Genomic DNA, 20,028 nt, shown 5'->3' on the forward strand with positions numbered 1-20,028 from the left:
AGGTCGCCGCTCTGCTCGACGATTGGCGGAGCCGACTGGGTCCAGGGCAGCGCAGAAGCAGCGCAGAGAGGGCCTGTTGGCCTCTGCTAGAAACAAACGGGCCTAGCGCCCGATGGAACCCATGCCGCCGGCCCTGGCCAGCGCTGGTGCTTCCTCCTGTTCCTGCATTAGACCCCTGCGCCGTTTTCCCCTTCCAGAATCCACCCAGACGCAGAGATCCTCCTCTGCTCCTCCTCTGCTGCAGGACGGGAGGACCGAATCCACGATAGCCGCTCGCCCTGGGCTGGCCTGGTCTGGTCGCTGCTCGTCTGGCTCCCCCTGAGAGCAAAGCGGGCGGGTGGGCTGATCGTCGACATGAAGTCGCGAATGACCATATGTAGTAGGAAACACCAGATCGGGAGAGCCCTCTCCCTTGAGGTCTTCTGAGATGCACACGGCAGAAGAAGAAAGCACGCACTGCTGAGGAAACGAAGCAGTCCAATGAAAGCGACACAGTAGTTACTGTGTGCCCATAGTCAATCCAGGAACACGCAAACCAAGGTCGCGGAGCCTCCACGCCCTCCACCCTCATTTCATTTTTGCTCGACGCTCATTCGCCGCTTCAGCCCATCGCGGGCACTGTGGTACATGGCGCAGGTATCTTTTCTCCACCGGTCCCCATCACCCCCTTTGGCCTAGGACGGGGCGGCCACAGTCTTCACCTTTTCTTTCTCCCTTATCCCCATCCTCAGCTTCCTGGCGTCCCTCGACAAACGGTCAACCGACCCAAGCCTCGATAGCGGGCGTGCCATTCTTTCAGAAACCAACTACCAGTCACTCTTTTTGTTCGCAGCTTCAGTCACTCATTTACTGGCATCGCTTGAGAGAGAGGGTTTTTAATCGTAGTGTCGAGAACCGAGTTACCGTCTTAATATCGTTATCGTCACAACCTGCCTTTCCGAACGACTTCGTTTACTTCCTCCCGCATCACGAGCCAACTCCTCCAGGCAATTCCCCGCCGACCAGACATGATTGCATTGTTACAACGCATCTAGCACGCACCAAACGCACACGATTTCCTGTAATCATCTTAAATACGGCGGCTGTCTTTGTTTTGCTGCGTGGAAAGGGGAGCGATAGCGAGGTCACGCAAACATGGAGGGTCACGTCCACAGTCATGCCCACCGCCATCTCCATGGCAGTGGGTATCGCCTGAGCCCAAGGATACCGTCGAGACAGAGCGAGAATGTCATTCACTTGGGAGAAAGAGCCACGGCCGTTGAGGGGAGCTCGCTCACGGGCACTGTCTCGTCGAGTCTTTTCCGCAGGTCTGACTGCAAAGCTGGGGATAACTCAGCTCAGTGTGAGAAACCCGCTGGTGGAACATCGCTGACCATCCCGATTACCCTGGCAGTCGTGTAAGGTACTTCGCTTCTTGTTCGTCTTCTTGCCTTCTAATTTGACTGCAGTATCCCGATTGTCATTGCATTCTGCGTCCTGGTATACCTACACCGCCGGACCTCCAAGAGACATAAGCAGGAAGATGAGGATGCCAAGTACAAGTCCATGGACTTTGGATTGGGCGATGCACCAACAGGAAAAGGGAAGCGGAAGAGTAAGCTCTTCGGAGGTGAGAAGGAGGCTAGCCACACCAAGGGACTCTCGATGGATATGAACCTGTCAAGCCCGTACCTGCTGCCGCCACACATTCAGCAGTCCCGCGAATCTCTCAACTCTTTGGCCAGGACTCTGCACCAGAATGAGGACCCGTACCGACACGTTGACTCATTCGTGGGCAGCGATGCAGCTTCCATGCGGTCATTCCCTAGAGGTGCTGACAAACGTGCTTCGATCTACACACAACAGACCAACATGAGCGGTGGACGCTCAACGCCTAGGATCCAGTCACTTCACAACCTTCCTCCACGACAGAACTCGCTCCCAACCGCTCCTCTCCCTCCAATTCCTGCAGCTGCCAAGGAAGCTCCTCGTCATGAGGTCAAGGAGGTCGTTCCGCCTCAGTCCGCCCCTCCGATGAAGAGTGAATTCCGCTTCACTGACGACGAGACCCCCTTGCCTCAGGTGGGCGGCGAACATGTCGCTATGCCTGCCATGCCAGAAGTACAGGAACCCGCGCCCGTTGCCCAGAGAGAAGCTCCACAGAGTGTTCGCCCAACGTCATACGAGTCCATCAAGGCAGACCAGTCCTACGTTGGTGGGCTAGTCGGCGATAGGGACTCGTCAGCTCTGCCGGCTGCGGATCTCTATCACAACAGCGCCAATGGCCTGGGCATCATGGATGTGAACCCGCCTCAGGCGTCTGTTGTCGATGATGCACCTGTCAGCCTCCGACCAGGACAAAAGGAAGCTAATGTACGAGTCTCGGATGTGCCTTCTGAATACGAGGACTATGCCAATGGCGGCCATGCAGGTCAAATGGAGCCATACGCTGCTGCTATGGAACAGGAGCACCCCCATTCAGCTGGTCTCGGTGTTCCGCAGCAAGACAACAAGCGTCTGTCGGTTGGATTCCGCCCACTGCCGCCAGATGATTACCTTGAATCCGAAGACCCCGAGTTCAGGGCTAACCGAATTCGATCATTCTACAAGGAGTACTTTGACGATGGCAGCAAAGAGCCAAGACCACCGATGCCACAGCCTCAGAGTGCTCAGTATTATGAGGACTACGACCCCGGCTACCTCGGAGAAACGGCCTACTTCGACCCAGATTCCAATGCATTCGTCATGCCCTATGCCCAGCCGGTTACCCGCCGTGCTATGACACCACCGCCCAACAACAGGAGACCTATGCCAGGACCTGGACCCAGGCAGCGAGGACCGCCCGGACCTCGTGGCATGGGCCCCCCGGGACCCCGTCCTAGAGCCGGATCTACCATGTCAGGAGGACGATTCGGACCTGCAAGTCCCCGGCCCGGCTCTTCAGCCTCCGCACGCATGGGTGGACGTCCCGGACCCAAGAAGCCCATGGCTCCCTTGGCTGCGCTTCCCACGCTTCCCACCCCCTCCAAACTGAGGGACGACTCTTTCGCCATCATCAACGCGGCTGATTTTGCTCCTCCCCCATCATTCAAGGATCAAGCTCGTGGCCGCTCGCAGAGCCCGTTAGGTGAACGACTTCCTTACGCAGTCAATGTCCCAGCTGTATCACCACTGGTGAGCTCCTTCGATGATATGTCATCACTGCCCAGCCCGTAAGTACCAAGACTACACTGAATCTTTGACGATCTCTCTAACTCGATGTAGGCACTTGCTACGCAAATCAAGCACATTCACCGGTCTTGACTTTGCCCCACCGCGCAGGTTCAAGGACCCCGACTCCATGAGTGATGCTGGTAGCGTCCGCAGCATGGGTAGCGGCATCTCGGCCATGAACAACAATGCTCTTCGCGCCGGTGCCGGGCGCATAAGTCGTCTGCCCGGTGACCAGGTCTTCACGGCGGCATCCACGGAGAACCAGCTCAAGCCGAAGTGGGGAATGCGAGACTAAACTTTTCAGCATCCCTATATGAAATGTCTTGGTCCTAGCATTTCCACCGGCGTTCGATTGTCTCTTTTTGGCTTCTTGTCCATATGTACTGATAATGTTTTTTTCTCTTCCACATTATATCGGCGGGAGTATTCAGGGTCATGACGAACAAGCACTCTTGCATCGCGGGCACTACACATTTTACACATAGAGCGGAAATGGTGCAATCTATCTTTGGGTTACAACCTGTAAAGACATCCAGCAAGTGATGAGCCAACAATATAAGAAGACAAATCTTGGGAATCCTATGCGCATGAATTGTGACGTGACCAGCGGCCTAGATCGAATCCCAAACGAACAAACGAGGATCCATATCATAGCTTATTTCGGGAGAGTTTACCATAGTACACGACACGCTTCCGCCCGATCTGAGGAAGCCGGAAGCCAGTTCAATTTCAGATGAGCACCAGGGCATCCCGGCAGCCCCGGACATGTTGCTTGCGGGTAGGATCGAATAGAAAGTCGGATATGAGATGGAGAACCTTCCATTCCGGGCAAGCTCTGTTCCAGGTGGGCTGCGAGCTGACTGCCAGCTGGCCCGTTCACCCTGTTGGTGACGTCGGAATGTCAATGCGGGCCGACTGGGTGACCAGTGGACATGTTCGTCTGGCTCGATAAACCAAGATTTCTTTCTATTAACAAGGGCACCGTTATTGACTCCCGAAGGTAACGCTGTTGACTGGGACGTCATCTGTGGAGAGATAGAGGTCTAGATGCACCCGCCAGCGAGATAACCCCTCCGTATAGGACTGTGGAGGAGATGGATGAAACATGGTCTCGTCATTGGAGGATAGCCTCAATGATCGCATGGCTCATTCATTCATTCACTCATTCGCTGACGTCTGGAGAAGCTTCCCCTGCCAGAGTTAAACCAGGTCCTCAATACCGCTTGCTGGGAGTGTCGCAGCGGCTTGGAATTGGGATGAAGCATTCGCCCAACCTTGCTGCGGCACTACAGAAACTCAACTTGGATCTTTGGTATCGAATCACATCCGTCCGATGAGCCATGATTTGTGAAAGTCAATTCCGCGCCTGGGAGAGCAGGACGTGCTGTAGGTAAAGGAAGACCCTTGCGAGCGTCAGAGTTATGGTTGCGCCGTCGCTCTATTTATGTCGACGGAACCGAGGAGCTGGAAAACTCTGTTGATTCCTCGACTCGTGGTTCGCTCACTCTGTCAGACCGATAGAGTTTGGCTCCTCGTGCCTGGCGTGAATCATGGTTTTGGCGGCCGTATTTGCGGACCTCCAGAGCTCTAGCTAGATCTTTTTGCGGCTCGCCAATTGCAAAGTCAACAGTATAGGAAAGCCGTCTCACAGGCGATTTCGCGGGCTTCGGCACTTGTAACTCGCGACGGGCAATCCTTCGGGCCAGGTATGAGCGGGGAAATCAGAAAGGGCCATCGGTGTAAGCCAGTCGGTCTGCTCTGCATACATGGGCAATGCATATACTACTGCAGACAACTGCATCGAGGGGTTCAGCTGCTGTTTTGTCCATCCATTCGTTGAGCTTGCCGTCTACCAGTCAAGGGCCTCCAAGTTGCCACACGCACGAACTAATAGGACCCGGCCAAAGTGCAACCTGGCGCATTTGGCAGGCAGTGCTGCTTCGGCCAAACCTGGGACTCCTTTGCCTGAGCCCGCCTGAGTTAACTTTGGGTGCTGCTTCAAGGAGTGAGGAGACCCTGCGCATAGATGGCGGACGATTGCAATAAAAAGCAAGGCCACCCTGGTGAATATCGAGGCTACTGACCGTTGGCATTCACATGTCCATGATCGTAATTGTTCCTTGAACTTTGCCTTGGCACACCCAAGTAAGAGGGATTTCTCGATGCTGTAAATCCAGATAACTTCCCTACGCTGGCAGCAGCAAGTAAGACACTCACCTGCCTGACCGCTCCACGGACAACACCGCAGTGCATCCTGCTCGTCTTACATTATTGTTTCACAGCCTTGTCAGACCAGCTGGCAGAGAGCAGGCAAACCCCCAAGGAGCTTCAGCCATCGGGAAAGACAGTGTAAGTAAGGAAAAGGTTTACCAGATTTCCTCTAGGTACGTAATGGACCACTCGAGCTATTCGACGTCGCCTCTGCATCGCCAATTCAAGTCTGCATGGTCTGGAGGGCTAGTTACTGACTTGATACCGATCTAGCCGGGCAAGCCTGAGTCGGATCTGTCCGCCGAGTATGACATACCAGCGCCCCAATCGAGCCTGCTGAGTCGACTTGAATCCACAATAGCGCTCTCTCTTACTCTATCTCCCCACTCGACCAGTTCGACCAGTCCGAGCTGCTCAGGCTGTTCCGTCGACCAGAGATCTTCATATTTGTTTATTTTCTCTTTCTATTTCTTCCCCAGGTCATTGCAACGCCTCTCCATTCTTTAGCGAGCCCCGGTTGGTATTCTGCAGCGAAAGGGATAAAGACGGCTGAAAATAAGGTTGCAACGTTCTGCGGAATACGACTTGCACCAACAGAGCACTACCTTCAACCCCGCGACGCCACCCAATTTCAACGAGGGAGGACAGACATTCTGCACGCCGGACCCTGAAAGCTTTTTGAAGAACTCTATGCAAGAGGAGGGACAAAAAATCAGAAAAAGCAGTACTGCGGTTGGGAAGACTGGAGAATTGACGAGCGGCAAGGGAAGGAGATAAGATTCCGATATAGCTCGGACGACACGGACGACCAAGTCAACTTTATACTGCCATTGCAGGAGACCTTCACGACAGCCGGGACACACGAACAGACGACAAGATTCTAATTTCAGATTGACGCCCCTACCTCAGCTATCCCGAGCCAGCCAGCCCGAGACGCCAGTTGAGTCGATAGCCGACTTGATTGATCACAAACAAGCGCCATCTCGCCAACAAGAAGATCCGATCTGCACACAGCCAGGAGGTATTCTGTCATCATCGACGCAATACGACACATCAGAGGCAAACTGCCCAGCAGAAACACGAGGGGATTAAAAAAAAACGACAAATTTGGCAACTGAGCTTGGCAGAGGCAATCCGCAGCCAGCAACGACCATCACTGCCCGTATCGGCATAGTGAGGCTAGCCTAATACCTTGCTAACCGGGAGCATCAAACTGCGCGGCACCCACATCGTGCCGCCCGGAGGCTCACAGACAGGACGAGGACAGCACCAAAGGCAAAAAAAGGGAGAAAATAGCGGCGCGAGGCCATCGTTAGCTCGCGATCCTACTGCGGCTTTGCTCGCTTGGAATTGCAGTGCAGCCACGATCGCAGCAATCTCGCCCCGAAGTTGGGAGTGAAGCTTGCCTGCTGTGCCTGGGACCATCCGAAAAGAGAGAAGAGCCACTCTTGAGTCTCTGGCCCCCCCCCCCCCCCCCCCTCCCCCTTGTCGCGTGCCTTGGTCGCCAGCTCCGGTTTTCCCACGCAGCGTTGTATGAGTGCGGAGATTGACAGCAGGGAACACGGGCGCATCGATTCCTGTTGCCAGGCTCTCTCTGGCCCTCGTCAGCTTATTCGGTCATTGTCATTGGCTTCGACGCTCAGTCTGTCGGGTGCAGCCCATCCCATCCCATATCCCCCCCAAATTGACGAGAAGCCATTCTCCTCTTTTTTTCCCTCGTTTCGGGCCAACTTCCTCCACTGCGTCCGTCCTGTCCAGCTTCCGCTCTTTTTTGCCCTGGGCTGATCAGCGACGTCGCTTTTCTTGTCTTGCTCGCAAGACACTGGTGCCAGTTTTGAAACTCGCGGATCAGCGTTTGGACCGGCGTCTTGCTGTCCAGTCGTTTCCTCTCCCTCCACACGAGCAGAGAGAAAGACGGCCACAGACACGAGCTCGTTGCGCACTCAGCCACCCTGACTAGCGCCCGTCACCCAATCGCCCAGGTCCGAAGTCTGAGCACCGGCGAGCCAGCCAACGACGCTACCTCGGGGGTCTTTCTTTAACCACTGGCGCACCCTGCATCTGCTGTTTCGCGTTTCCAGCGTCTCACATTGTCAAAACTCGAAACACTGTCGTCGCTTGCCCTCGACCTTCGCTGTCGTCCTCCTCCTCTCCCATCCAGTCTTTGCAGGCTGCGATACCGCCTGGGCCGGTCGCCAAGCATTCTCAAGGTACGAACTGTCCCTTTCTTACCCAAGTGATCGTCGCGCCCTGTCCTGAAGTGAGGCCTTGGGTGAGTTGGTGATGGAGTCTCATCGCCGCACGTCGGCGCCGTCTCCCTCTGCTCTGTCACCCTCTCGCCAATTGCCTCTTAATTCAACTATACTTCACACGCATCGCTAAGGGCTCATTGCATCGCAAATGTTACCCTACTACCACTCGTCGTTGTCTTCACCATGTTCCTGCCTGCTAACATGACTCCGGCCCGCAGGCACTACTCTGTTGTGAACGTCGCGAGACAATTCACCATGTCTTCTAGTGGTAACAATACAAGTACGGGCACTGGCACTGGCACCGCTGCAGCCGACCCGACGACTGCGTCGAGTCCGCTCACCACTCCTACTACGAGTCTTGATCCCACGATTGATACCTCTACTGACATTCCTACCACTACAGCTCCCGCGGAGACTACCTCCGCGCCCCCTTCACCCACCACCACTGAACAGCCCCCAACCACCACCTCAAACCCCCCAACAACGACGGAACCTACCACCACGACGGTTCCCACTACCACAGCCCCGACGACCACTTCGGAGCCGCCGACCACCACATCTACCACCTCTGCCACAAGTCCCACCACCACTTCACCCACAACCTCCTTAACTTCACCCACCACCACCAGCCCGACGACTACTTCGCCAACCTCGGAACCCAGCACATCGTCGACGCTCACAACCACCTTCCAGACCACCCAGTCCGATGGAAAGACCGTAATACTCACGGTGACATCGACGCAGGCCGTGGCGCCCACCTCGACAACCGGCACCGATCCCTCGTCGACTTCGGGGGGCATCCTTCAAGGCGACTCAAGCTCAAGTGGAGGCCTGAACAGCCAAGGCAAGATTGCCGTGGCCGTCGTTGTACCCATCGCCGCTGTGGCCCTGTTGGTCGTTGCTGGTATCTTCTTGTGGAGGAAGCGCAAGCAAAGGAAGGACGCCGAAGAGGAGCGCAGAAAGGAGGTCGAGGACTACATCTACAACCCCAATGCCGACCCGACCATGCCCGACGTTGGAAGCAGCGGTGGCGGTGCCTACGAGATGAAGGAGGACGCCTCATCGGGATACCGTGGCTGGGGCTCGACCACCCTCGCCGGGTCTACAGGACGTAAGGCGTCCACCACAATGTCCGGTGGAGCAGCAGGTGTGGCTTACTCGGATACTCCGACCATGTATGGCAACGTCTCTGACACGAAATCAGGAGAACCCCTCATGAGTGATGGCTCGCACTCCCCCGAAGGCGAGATCCTGGGTGCCATGGGGCCGGCAACCTCGGACAACCGCGGCGGCAACGTTCACCGCGGACCCTCGAACGCCTCATCCTCCTACAGCGCTGCTGGCCGTTCGGATGGCTCCGCCGAAAATGGTATTGGGGTTGCCTATGGCGGCGGTGGTTACTATGATCAGTATGGCAACAACCCATACGACAACGGTCAGCAGGCTGGTGGGCAACCCATCATCCGTGACAACCCGGCACGACGAAACACCCGCATTGAGAACCCTTCGCACTACCCACAGCAGAGCGCTGGTATTTCGCAGAACTTCTAATTGAACGAGGGACCCCTGCGTCATTCTAGTTTCTCTTCCACGCGCCTTCTCGAGATACCCTATCCTTTAGGCGGTAAGAGACCGCCTGTCGATAAGCGACATTGCCACTTTTCGGCTACCTCTTTTGACATACGTCACATTTCTTATTTATCGTCTTCCGGCGTTCTACGGTCTATTGCATCACATACGGTCCTTTATGCATAATTTCATTTTCTTCACCAACACGGGCTCTGGTTTGTTTCTGATCCCTATCCGGTTGGGCAGCTACATTATAACGTCCCTGGGGTTTGGTCTCTCGACTGATATCAAGATATATCTTCACATCAGCGGATAGCTATGCTATCACCGCGACGATCCTCTAGGCTATATGAGCGGCTTAGTCGGCAGGGGTGTACAGATTCTCAGATGCCAACAAGGCCGAAGTTGGTCAGAATCATTCTGGCGACAGGCAGTACATACCAGTCTTAACTGGCTAAGCCAGAGATGCGATAATGCTGGTGACCGTATTTTCCATGGCGTTCAAAAACCCCGACATACATCAGCGATCGGTTTTTAAATCCATTCTGGATCTTTAGTAATACGCACACGACGCAACGAACCGAGTAATCGATTCATTGCATGGTTTTCACGATGGCCGAGGCGGGCGGAGAGTGCTACATACGCATTGTAGTCACAGGGTGGCTTTGTACAAATTATGGAGGGTTTCGGGGCAGCACACGACGGGATAGAGCACGGGACAAGACTTTTATAGCAACCAGCAGTGACGTTCTGCAGATCACGCACCGCAGGCTCACCGAGGAGGAGGATTCGGGGCAGCCAAGACGCAATCTACGCGCAGCCGCACAGAGCTGTGGTCGCCATCGGCTTCGCTTGTCGAGGCAGGAGTTGTTATGGGGGAATCTATCACCAAATCTGTCGAGTATACGTTTGTCCATAGCATATAATGAACCATCTGAACCATGACTACCTATAAGAAGTAGGATCTACTACACCCAATTACAACTCGTACGTGTGCTGAACCGTGTAAAAGAAACCCTGTGGGTTGGGCTCGACAAGAACGAACCCCATGATTACCAGCCTATAGTTCTGAGCACTCTTTGTATACTGTATAGTCCAAATGAGACAGTCACTCCCTACCAGTCACTCCCTACCAGTCACTCCGTGCGGAAAGCTACATCCTGCGCAGAACACCTGGGGACCAGCTCCGCTTCTGCACTCCTGAGCTCTTGCGCAAGAGGCGAAAGCCCACAAAGGGCTTGCATGCAAGCAATGATGGGATGAAAGGGGCCAGACCCCCCCCCGGGCACACGTGCTCATTGACGCAGAGTCCCAAGAAGGCCTCGACGGGGTGGTTTGGCTCTGGTGAATGGAAAGGACAACGGAGACGGACGGCATCAAGGCGCATATCCTCAAAATAAAATGCAGAAGAACGCCAGCTGCTGCGGGACAATCCTCTGCCTCGCCCTCATCGCCATCACCACCCTCTCCATATCCACGTCCCTAACCACCACCCGCGCTGACCCCGACGGGACCTGGTACTCGTGGGCCCACGTCGCGCTGGGCAAGGACATTGTCGACATCTACAACGCGCAGAGGCGAAGGGTGCGGGATCCGTTCATTCAAAAGCTCTTCATTGCCCGGCTCAGGCCGCTGTCCCAGGGATCGCCCGTCTACACATCCATCGCCCAGCGGCTCTCGAAGCTCGTCACCGACGACGCCGGCATGGACAAGTCAGCCAAGGAGGAGGCCGCGAAGGCGTCTCCGGCTGCTCGCGCGGATGCCTCGACGCAGACAGATGTAAGTATCGCCCACTCAGTTACGGGGTCCCGTAATGCTGATGTGAATCACCAGGAGGTCGATGATCATCGCTATGGGTACGCCCACTTTTGTAGGTACGGCACTATCAACAACAAGGACCGAATTGATTCCGTGGAGTCGTTCCATAACATTCATGGCGGTACTCATCACTGGGTCGGTCGGCAGGAGACCAAGGATTCGGGATACAAGCCGCTCATCCTGGTGGTCTGCATTTTGGTGATGCTGAAGATCTTCTCCTGGCTGTGAGAATGGCGTAGGGACCTAGTCTGAGGATGAAGGGGCATATTATAACATCGGAACAGCCGTAGTAGAGACAGATCAACGAGGCGTAAATCCGAAAGCAAGACTCGCAATGGAATCTTTCATATACTTCTTTCAATTGTAGACCATGACAGCGCATGATCGGGTATCAAATCTATGCCAGCTCCACGCCCTGCAGGCCGTCCAACACCTCGTCGGCCACGCCGCCCTTCTCGAGGACCTTGGCGACCATGGCGCCCAGCACGGCCGGCTTCATGCCGCCGCGCGGCGCCTTCCACACGCCGGCCACGTCCCCCGTCTCGGCCTGCCGCGCGTCTGGGTTCTTGCTCGCCGCCCCGCCCTGGCCCCACGCCGACGCGTTGACCGAGTTGGGCACGCCCGGCGGCGTCAGCCTCGAGGGCGGGTCGATGGTCCGCACCGACAGCAGCCGCAGGGCCCGGCCGGGCTTGCCATCGACCCCGCTGGCGTCTACCTCCATAGTACCCTCCTCCGCCGCTTTCTCCTGCAGGGCCTGGCCCTCGCCGACCGAGACGGCCAGCGCGCTGTCGGCTACGGCGAGCTCCTCCTTGGACGGGTCGAAGATGATGTTGTCGCCCACCGCCATGACGAGGAGGGTGATGGGCGGGCGTGTGGTCGCGCTCGTCTTGCTGCCTTCTCCGGTTTGGGGGTAGATGAAGGTCGAGGCCGCCCAGTCGTCGTCGAACATGGGGTCTTCGTCTGCCTCCGACCTGAGCTTGGGCAGGCGGGTCGAGAGTAGGGCGAGATGGCTCGTCAGGCTGAGGAGGGGGAGAGGGTATGAGAGCGGTGGGGAGATGAGTATGATCTGGGCCTATGGTTAGCACCTCACGCCTTGTGTGTCCGTCTGCCGACCGAGGGGGACCTACGTCGATGTACAGCTTCCAATGGAACCGGCGGTTGATCCACAGCCGTCTCGTGAAGTCTCCATCCGCCAGCAGGGCCTCGCTCAGCATGGTGCCCAGGAACACGGTCGAGCTGTCGTCGTCTCGGTACCCGGGGATCTCGACGCTGATCTCGACCCAGTCGTTCGAGCCCTTGACCTCGGCATCCTGAAGCTCTCCGTCTTCTTCTTCTCCGCTGTCCTCGCTGTCTTCGGGCTTGCCCTGCTTGCTCTTTGCCGGGCCTTTCCTCCTGCTGCCCTGCCGCCGTCCGTTGCGGTCCTGGTAGGGGGACAGGCGGGTCTTCTCAACCTCGGCCTTGACGCCGACGATGGCCTCGGTGCCGTCGGCGAAGCAGATGCGCGCGGAGCCGTTGGTGCCCGGCAGAATGCCTGTCTCGGCGGTCAGGGGCCGGAACTGGGTCGCGGTGCGGCCGTCGGGCCGGATGGGCGGGGTGAGGCTGAGGGTGCTGTGCAGGTAGGCGAGCTCGGCGGGCGAGAGGAGCGTCGTGGTTGCCATGGCGGGCGGGGGGGTGTGCCTGTGCCTCTGCCTCGGCGAGGGACGCGTGAGTCCGGTAGAGAGTGACAAGAGGTTGCGCGTGGAGTCTACAGCCGAGGAGGGTTTGTGTCAAAACTCTAAGACTTTTTTGTGTTGCTTTTCCTATTCAGACTTGCAAATGACGACGAGGCTGAAGGGTGTACTTTTCTTTTTTTGGAGCTGAGCTCTCTGGGGCAGATGATTGGCTGAGACGCCCCGATTAGTGCCTGTACCGCAGCAGATCTTGGTGGGGTGATAGCGAGGTTGCGAGGCTCCGCCGGGCGCCGGCTGTGGGTCTGAGTCTGGGTCTGCCCGAATTGATGTTATGCCGGCCGAGCAGTGGAAGTCTCCGAGATTCATATGGCAAGTCAAGCAAGGTTTCCCATACAAGTAACGGGCTCACAGAAACCAGCTTGACTAGGAATTGAAGTTGACATTTCGCCAAGGGTCTTGCTATTGTAGAACTGGTTACCATTGAGGTCTGCCTTTATTGAGTTATTCGAGAAGTGCTCGTCACGGGTCTGGAGCTGCGTCTACGATCAAGAGTTTGGACGTGCAATCCACCCCTCTCTGGCCGCCTCGCTTCTTCTTCTCACAGCTGATGTGAATCGAAGGGCTACAATGATACAAAGAGACAAGATCTCGTACCTTACGACAGCGCACAGCGGTTTTGTGCAAGGTGAGTAGCCCGGACAGAATTGTCGGCGTCGGGTTGCACCGAAAGCCACCGAGACAGTATGGAAGTTGCCGGGTTCGTATATCCTCCAGCTTCACTCACAACTTTGGCCCCTTATACATACGGCGGGTATTTTGAGGACCACAAATGTCCCCGAGGGCTTATAAAAACTTTTTTCCTACCAGAAACCATATGAACTTCGTGAGCCATACATGTTTTGACACACACATATATAATGACCAGGTTGCCGCGGCACTCCCCTCAAGGAGCCTGCCCAATTTCATTGTATTTATTCCCTATCCCGAAACCTCTGTGTAGAAAGGCTGAGTCTTTGATTGAATTTATCAACCCCAGTCATCTTCTTGAACCTAACAGTTTCCACGCCGCTTTGACCCCTAGACTCCACGGCTCTGGGCCAAGTCCCTATTCTAGTATATCTTTGATTGAGAGTGTCACTCTCAGCCATGGCTGGGCCCATCGGTGCCATGCTCTACCAAGCCTACATGAAATGGTTCCCGATTCCGCTTCCAGCCCCAGACTCCTTCTCTGGGCAGACCGCCGTCGTGACCGGCGGCACCAGCGGCTTGGGCCTGGCCGCTGCCGTGCACCTCGTCAACCTTGGCGCCTCCGAAGTCATAATCTCGAGCCGCAATCCCTCGCGGGCACATGATGCGCTGGAGGCTATCGAGAGAGCCACAGGCGGCAAGAGCAAGGGCAAAATGAGAGTCCTCGATCTGGACATGGAGAAATATGCAAGTGTTGTTGCGTTCGCAGAGGAGGTCAAGGCAATCAAGGAGGGCAAGGGCGGTGTCGATGTTCTGATTCTGAACGCCGGTGTTGCGGGCGTGGACCACAAGCTCTCGGATGAGGGATGGTAAGTTCTCATGCTTGTCTATCGAGCAAACCCCCTTCTCCTGAACTTTCTCACTGCCGTGCTATAGCCACAGATGCTACAGAACCTCCAGATATTATTACTAATACGGCGTTCCAAAACTACTAGGGAGCAGAATATCCAAGTCAACACCCTCTCGACCACGCTCCTGGCACTGCTCTTACTCCCGCACTTGAAAGCAGAGCGCCCGAACCGCCGCACGGCGGCACACCTCAGCATCGTGGGCTCGATGCGTTTCGGAGACCCTGACATCAAAGAGTGGAAATCCTGGCAAGTAGGGAACAAGGGCGAGGGCGAGGGTGTCCTCGAGCATCTGAGCCGACGCGAAAACTTCCCCGGGCCTAGTGTCATGTACGCCAGCACGAAACTGCTAGTAATGTACGCCTTTACAGAGTTGGTGGAGTTGGCCAAAGGCACTGATGGCCGGTACGTCCATTCTTCTTTCTCTGTTCCCCCGTCCGTGGATAAGAGGAATAAGATACCGGATTATACTACTTGTCCTCCGCCCTCCTTCCTCCCACGCACACTCTAACATGCAGAATGGCACAGGCCACAGGTGATCCTCAACACCATGTGCCCCGGCATTGTCAAGACGGACCTGCCGCGCAATTACAAGGGCAAAGGAGCCGTGTTCGTGGCCGGCATCGGCGTCTTCTACGCCCTGTTCGGCAAGTCGGCCGCGGACGGGGCCCGCGCGTACTTGGCCGCCGTGACGACGGAAGAGAGCGAGCACGTAGGTCTCTCTCCTTTCCTTTGATGTTGAGAGGTATTCGGTTGATGCCTGAGCTAACGCCCATTTTTGATGAAATAGGGCAAGTTCATCCAGTTCTACAAGAGCGAGAAGCAGCTACAGGCGTAAGTTCTACTCGCTCGCCATCTTTCGATAGCGCGTCGTCTATTGTATACGAGTACATGACAAGGGCGGTTGTCTCGAAGCTACTCACTGTATGCTAACTTTCTCCAGCTTATCAAACAGGGTCCTGACCTCCGAGGACGGAAAGCGGATGCAGTCTCAGATATGGCGGGAAATTACAGGGGAGCTTGGAAGAAAAGTACCAAAAGTCAGGGACTTTCTTGTCGTGTCACAGGTCACTGCAAAACGTTGAGCGCATTTCATAACCACAAAACGCCGGATTTGAACGCTGGGAGGTGTGAACCGTTGCACGAAAGTATATCTGGCCTGACCCAGGAAAGGAAGTCCTCAAGTTAGTGGTTTATAGTATGCTCTTTTCAGTGCCACCACTGCATGGTACTGATTGTTCTGGCCCAGAAGATTTGTCGCATCTGATAATCTTGAAATTTCGTGGTGTACCCTTGACTTAGAAGCACGCTGGTCTCCTTGATTCTATTGGGGACTCGAATTTTCTATCGGCCTGAGAGCGAACCAGCCCAAAAGGTACTGTTAACGGCAGCTCGTAGACTATATACGATCGTCTTCCCGAGGTTCTCACTCTTGAGATCCGATCTTCTATCCACGAGGGCTAAGATTTCCGGAAATCCAATGCCCATTGCAGCATCAGTTCAAGACCGACTGCCGCTACTAGTTCAGCGACCATACCCTTGGCGGTCTTGGGATCGTCAACTTCTTCGTTGTCCCAGTCGAACAGGTCGCCGGCAGAGATGAACCCCTGAGTCAGCCGTACTGGAATGATATCCAACGGAGCTTGCTGTATGAGGTCCATCGAGGGGAGGCCAGGCATATTGCTCCGAAGAAGGGGCAGATCATCGTCGTCATCTTCGTCTTCGTCGTCGTCGCCATCATCATCATCATCTTTCTCTTCACTGAGAGACTCAGCGGCCTCGCCGCTCACATCCAACATGGAGCTATCGTTTCTGGAAGATACAGCTGAGTCCTCAGGTGAGGCTTCAGACAGATGCAAATAGCCCTTTTCATCAAACAACTTGAGTGTCTCCTTGTCGAGCGCAGTCCAGACGTGTCGATCTGGGTCTAATACATACTGCGGCTTGAAGTCGATCTTGTACCTCATCTTTGGGCAGGTGTGGATGTAGAAGCCGGAATACCACCAGCCGTACCCTTTCTCCTCTGCTAAGGCGATCTCGTACAAGGCACCCAGCTTCCCGGCTTGGAACCGGTGGATTGACTCGTGGTACAGAAAGTACTTGGCGCTGACGCAATGGGGGAGCAAGTCCAGGACACCAACCGCCACAAGCTTCCCGTCGAGACGATAGCACTGATGGAACGAGCCCAAGGGGCGCTCTGTCCCATCTGGCGCTCTGAAGAGCTGGCGTCGCAAGGGCGAGTCACAAAGAAAGCGCTTAAACCCATCCCGAGTGATATCCGAAGGGCTCTCATGGTGGACGACCCGTTGGTAGTTTTCAAAGATGGCGTACTTTTCTTCAGTGAACTCATCTGGCTCAAGACTGACGCTGAACGTGTGGGCTGGTTGAAGGTTTGCTTTTAGTGATTGAGTCTCAGCCTCGTGGATTCTGTCCACCAGGTTGAATTGGTTATCCCGTTGTTTGGCCTCGTCGCGTGATCTGGGATATAAGCGTGATGCTTCCTTTATGTACTCGTCTCCTAGGACATATCGATTGAAACGGTTGATAGCCGATCGTTGATCCTTGGTAAGGTGACACTGAGCGGCATCGAGACGGAGCGTATAGTGAGGGCAACATGAGTCTCGTTGGTTTGGCCTATACAGTAGGCGTCCTGAGCGCCTCCAACATCGGTCTACCAAAGATTGATAAAATGCAGGACTGAGGGAAGTCGCTCGTACGTAAAAGGTGTTGCCTGTTTCAACATAAGGGATCAGAAATTCCTCTTGCCACACGGAGGAAATAAAAAAAATTTATATGCGTGCTGGCCAATGTACACTAGGCCGCGTGCCTTGGGAACTGTTCAAACTGTGCTGCTCAAGATGGAGGAGATATACTATAGCAAGGCACTTCAGGAGTTTACATATAAATGCACTTCAAATGACAGACCGGCAGGGCGATCAGGGATATAATTCATTACACACGTTTCTGTGACTGACCGGTTTGAGGAGCACGTCGGCGGCAGTAACCACACGAAGCTGATGATCTATAGCCTATTACGGACAGTTAGGACTTTTCTCTAACAATATCAAACATATCCTTAGATGCGTAGGTATAGCCAAAAACGTCGGGGCCAACAAGGGAGCATCTCATCGCTTGATTTTCTCCGCCATCGCTCAACGATGAGGCAAGAGGATATGCTCATGCGCACTGCTTAGCCACATGATGAGGTGCAATGACGTAGTAACGACTCCACGGTGACATGCGGACATGGAAAGTGAGGCAAAGGGATAGGCAGCGGGCAGCGTGTTATAGCCAGTCATGTGGTTTGTGCAGTATCGTACATGTTGGGGGCGTGATGCAGGGAGTCATAAGCAGTCAGGACATGGGAGGCTGAACAGTGGCCCAGGGAAACCAGAAATCTGGTAGTTGCAAGCGCAGACTACTGCAAAGCGACATGTTCCCCATAAAAAGGGTATGCAGGGCAAGTGGCCAACAGCAAGGACACGATGCCGCACGGGTCCAGATGGTTGGGTGAGGACGTGTGGAAACTAAGGCAACTTGGGGGAACGGGCACAGAAAGATTGCGGCCTAGGTACTCACCGATTGGAGTCAAGTATGAGAATGCATCCTCAGGGGTTGGCTGCACGTCAGGCGAAGCCATGATGCCTCTAACGGGGCTGGGCGGCCGGGCTCGGGTTGCAAGGTCTCTGTCGTGACCGGGACCAAATTCACACCAAGGTTGTTACCGTCACAGCCCGGGCTCGTTTGATCCAAGGAGGCCCCGAGTCGTGTTCGCATACGTACAAATCTTGGCGGGCTTGGGATGGTAAGAACCGGATCCCCGCTGGGCAACAGGCGTCGGCTCGGGGCAGTGGAAGATTCGGTTTGTATCAGCGCCCTGGGGGAGAGGGGCTGGCTTGCTTTGCAAGACTGGCCGAGTAGGGCCGGAAAGGCAGGTGAGGAGCTGGGCCGGCTACGTGTTCTGCGATGGATCCCCGGAGAGGAAAGCCAGGCATCGGATGTCTGTGCAGTGCTGGTGCAATGCTGGTGCAGTTCCGATGAGGTCCAGTACGGTAGACGATAATCCCCCAGCCATTTAACGGAGGTTGCTAGAAAAGCAAATGGGCCTTTGGACGGGGATATGTGTGGTTCAAAGGCTGGGCGGCCCCGAAGATCTGGCCCCAGCTGGACCGGACTGACTGGTTGGCACTATGTACGTGCATCAACTCAGCACGCATGCCTTCCCAGCTTGCATCATGCAGGTGCCGCAGTCGTCTCTGGATAGATCCCAACTAGCCCAGCAGGCAACTTTTCTTCAGTCTCCGTGTAACGTGAGCCTGCTCGATTTCAACTGGGCATCGGAGTGACGCGTATGAGGCTGCTATTCCGAGAGGTCCGCTTGGGAGAGAGACTGTGTAGGCATTGGGATGTCGGTGCTGAAGCGCCAGTGTCACGCATAGTTGAGTCAGGCCAACCTGGAACCCTTCTCCAGATCCAGATCGGGGAACCAGTCAAAATCATCACGCAGTTAGTTAAGGATTTATGCTGGACGATTTGGGTATCGACCGGGCGCAAGTAAACGACCCCGCGATCTGCCCCTCCTAGGGAAGCATGGGGACCCAATATAGTTATACCGAAGCGCCTCACGGACTGCGAATGCAAAACGCTCGTTGACATCCGATTCGTGTTGCAATGGTCTGCTGATGAAGTGTGATATACATTTTCCACCTAAGCAAATAACAACTACTGCATACTAATTCGGACGTGCGTCCAGAGAGAATCCCCGCATACCGGTCTTCACGTTTCTTGGCCAGCCATGCCATGCCATGCCCTGCCACTGTCTCACTGGGCTACGTAACTAGAAGAGTGGGGGTTTGCGGCTCTCAGCGCATCATACGCGAGATGCGTATAACGAGGACAAGTGACTGACTGGCACGGTCATGTTGTGCTTCTTATAGACCCAAGTGCATGCCACATGACTGCACGCAGAATGACATGCAAACCCAACAGACCAAGACAGGCACAATGCTGGCGGTTGAGAACCCTCTCGAATTGAACAACGGAGCGGTGGATCTCTATTAAAGTCGCCTAATATGCACGCGTATTAGACATTCATGCCATCTGGATTTCTACCAGGCTTGTGCATATCTGGGTCGAGGCGTAGGCCTGCCAAACCCAAACTCGTCCACTATTGTTTGGATGAGGGCGGACAGGCACAAGGTTCATCGGTCGACTCTACTACCCAGCCGGTAAGCTGCCATGCAAAGAGCAACCTGCTCCTGTGCAGTGGGCGGCAGACTCGTGGGGGTAAGTTGTTCCCGCAGGCAGGGAATACGAACAAGCAGTGTTATAAGAAAACATGACGACAAACCACACGGCGCTCTCTGTACTGCAAGAAAGTTTGGCCCAACGGGGTATACCGGAAGACGAAGGAGGAAGGAAGTCCCTCGAAGTACCGGTGAAATACGCCCGAAGCTCAGACATCTAACTTCGGGGTATCGTACCAGGGCCCCCCCCCCCCCCTTCTCATCAACTAGATAATACATGTATTGTCTATGCATGTACCTGCCATATGCCTTCGAGAAGGGGTTTTGGCGTGGGGTTCTCTGTCGTTAAACTGGGTCCCGTGCTCAACCGACTGTGGACCGCCCGCAGCAGCATTGCACATGGGACGTGACGCGCCCCCCGAAGGAGGTGAACTCACCTGGGCACTAATAGCTGAGGCTGCTAAAGCAGGTCAGC

At 55.2% G+C, this 20,028-nt stretch overlaps 6 protein-coding genes across 6 annotated transcripts; 4 read left to right on the forward strand and 2 right to left on the reverse strand.

Moving 5' to 3' along the window:
• Positions 1-1,134: 1,134 nt before the first annotated feature.
• Positions 1,135-3,487, forward strand: JN550_005978 (uncharacterized protein; the record flags this gene model as incomplete). Its single annotated transcript, XM_049317666.1, has 3 exons — positions 1,135-1,397; positions 1,449-3,191; positions 3,244-3,487. 3 exons carry the CDS (start codon positions 1,135-1,137, stop codon positions 3,485-3,487), a joined length of 2,250 nt encoding a protein of 749 aa, XP_049172221.1.
• A 4,351-nt stretch (positions 3,488-7,838) lies between these two features.
• JN550_005979 (uncharacterized protein) lies at positions 7,839-9,206 on the forward strand (the record flags this gene model as incomplete). The annotated part of the gene is made up of 1 exon (XM_049317667.1): positions 7,839-9,206. The coding sequence occupies one exon, from the start codon at positions 7,839-7,841 to the stop codon at positions 9,204-9,206; it is 1,368 nt and encodes a 455-aa protein (XP_049172222.1).
• Positions 9,207-10,625: 1,419 nt separating this feature from the next.
• Positions 10,626-11,270, forward strand: JN550_005980 (uncharacterized protein; the record flags this gene model as incomplete). The annotated part of the gene is made up of 2 exons (XM_049317669.1): positions 10,626-11,003; positions 11,058-11,270. The coding sequence occupies 2 exons, from the start codon at positions 10,626-10,628 to the stop codon at positions 11,268-11,270; spliced, it is 591 nt and encodes a 196-aa protein (XP_049172223.1).
• A 169-nt stretch (positions 11,271-11,439) lies between these two features.
• On the reverse strand, positions 11,440-12,700 carry JN550_005981 (uncharacterized protein; the record flags this gene model as incomplete). Its single annotated transcript, XM_049317670.1, has 2 exons — positions 11,440-12,108; positions 12,170-12,700. 2 exons carry the CDS (start codon positions 12,698-12,700, stop codon positions 11,440-11,442), a joined length of 1,200 nt encoding a protein of 399 aa, XP_049172224.1.
• A 1,158-nt stretch (positions 12,701-13,858) lies between these two features.
• JN550_005982 (uncharacterized protein) lies at positions 13,859-15,392 on the forward strand (the record flags this gene model as incomplete). The annotated part of the gene is made up of 5 exons (XM_049317671.1): positions 13,859-14,268; positions 14,395-14,712; positions 14,836-15,019; positions 15,098-15,141; positions 15,251-15,392. 5 exons carry the CDS (start codon positions 13,859-13,861, stop codon positions 15,390-15,392), a joined length of 1,098 nt encoding a protein of 365 aa, XP_049172225.1.
• A 375-nt stretch (positions 15,393-15,767) lies between these two features.
• On the reverse strand, positions 15,768-17,050 carry JN550_005983 (uncharacterized protein; the record flags this gene model as incomplete). The annotated part of the gene is made up of 2 exons (XM_049317672.1): positions 15,768-16,941; positions 17,025-17,050. 2 exons carry the CDS (start codon positions 17,048-17,050, stop codon positions 15,768-15,770), a joined length of 1,200 nt encoding a protein of 399 aa, XP_049172226.1.
• Between the last annotated feature and the right edge of the window lie 2,978 nt (positions 17,051-20,028).

Source organism: Neoarthrinium moseri, assembly GCF_022829205.1.
Source record: "Neoarthrinium moseri strain CBS 164.80 chromosome Unknown scaffold19_Wmoseri_CBS_16480, whole genome shotgun sequence".
Lineage (NCBI taxonomy): Eukaryota > Fungi > Ascomycota > Sordariomycetes > Amphisphaeriales > Apiosporaceae > Neoarthrinium > Neoarthrinium moseri.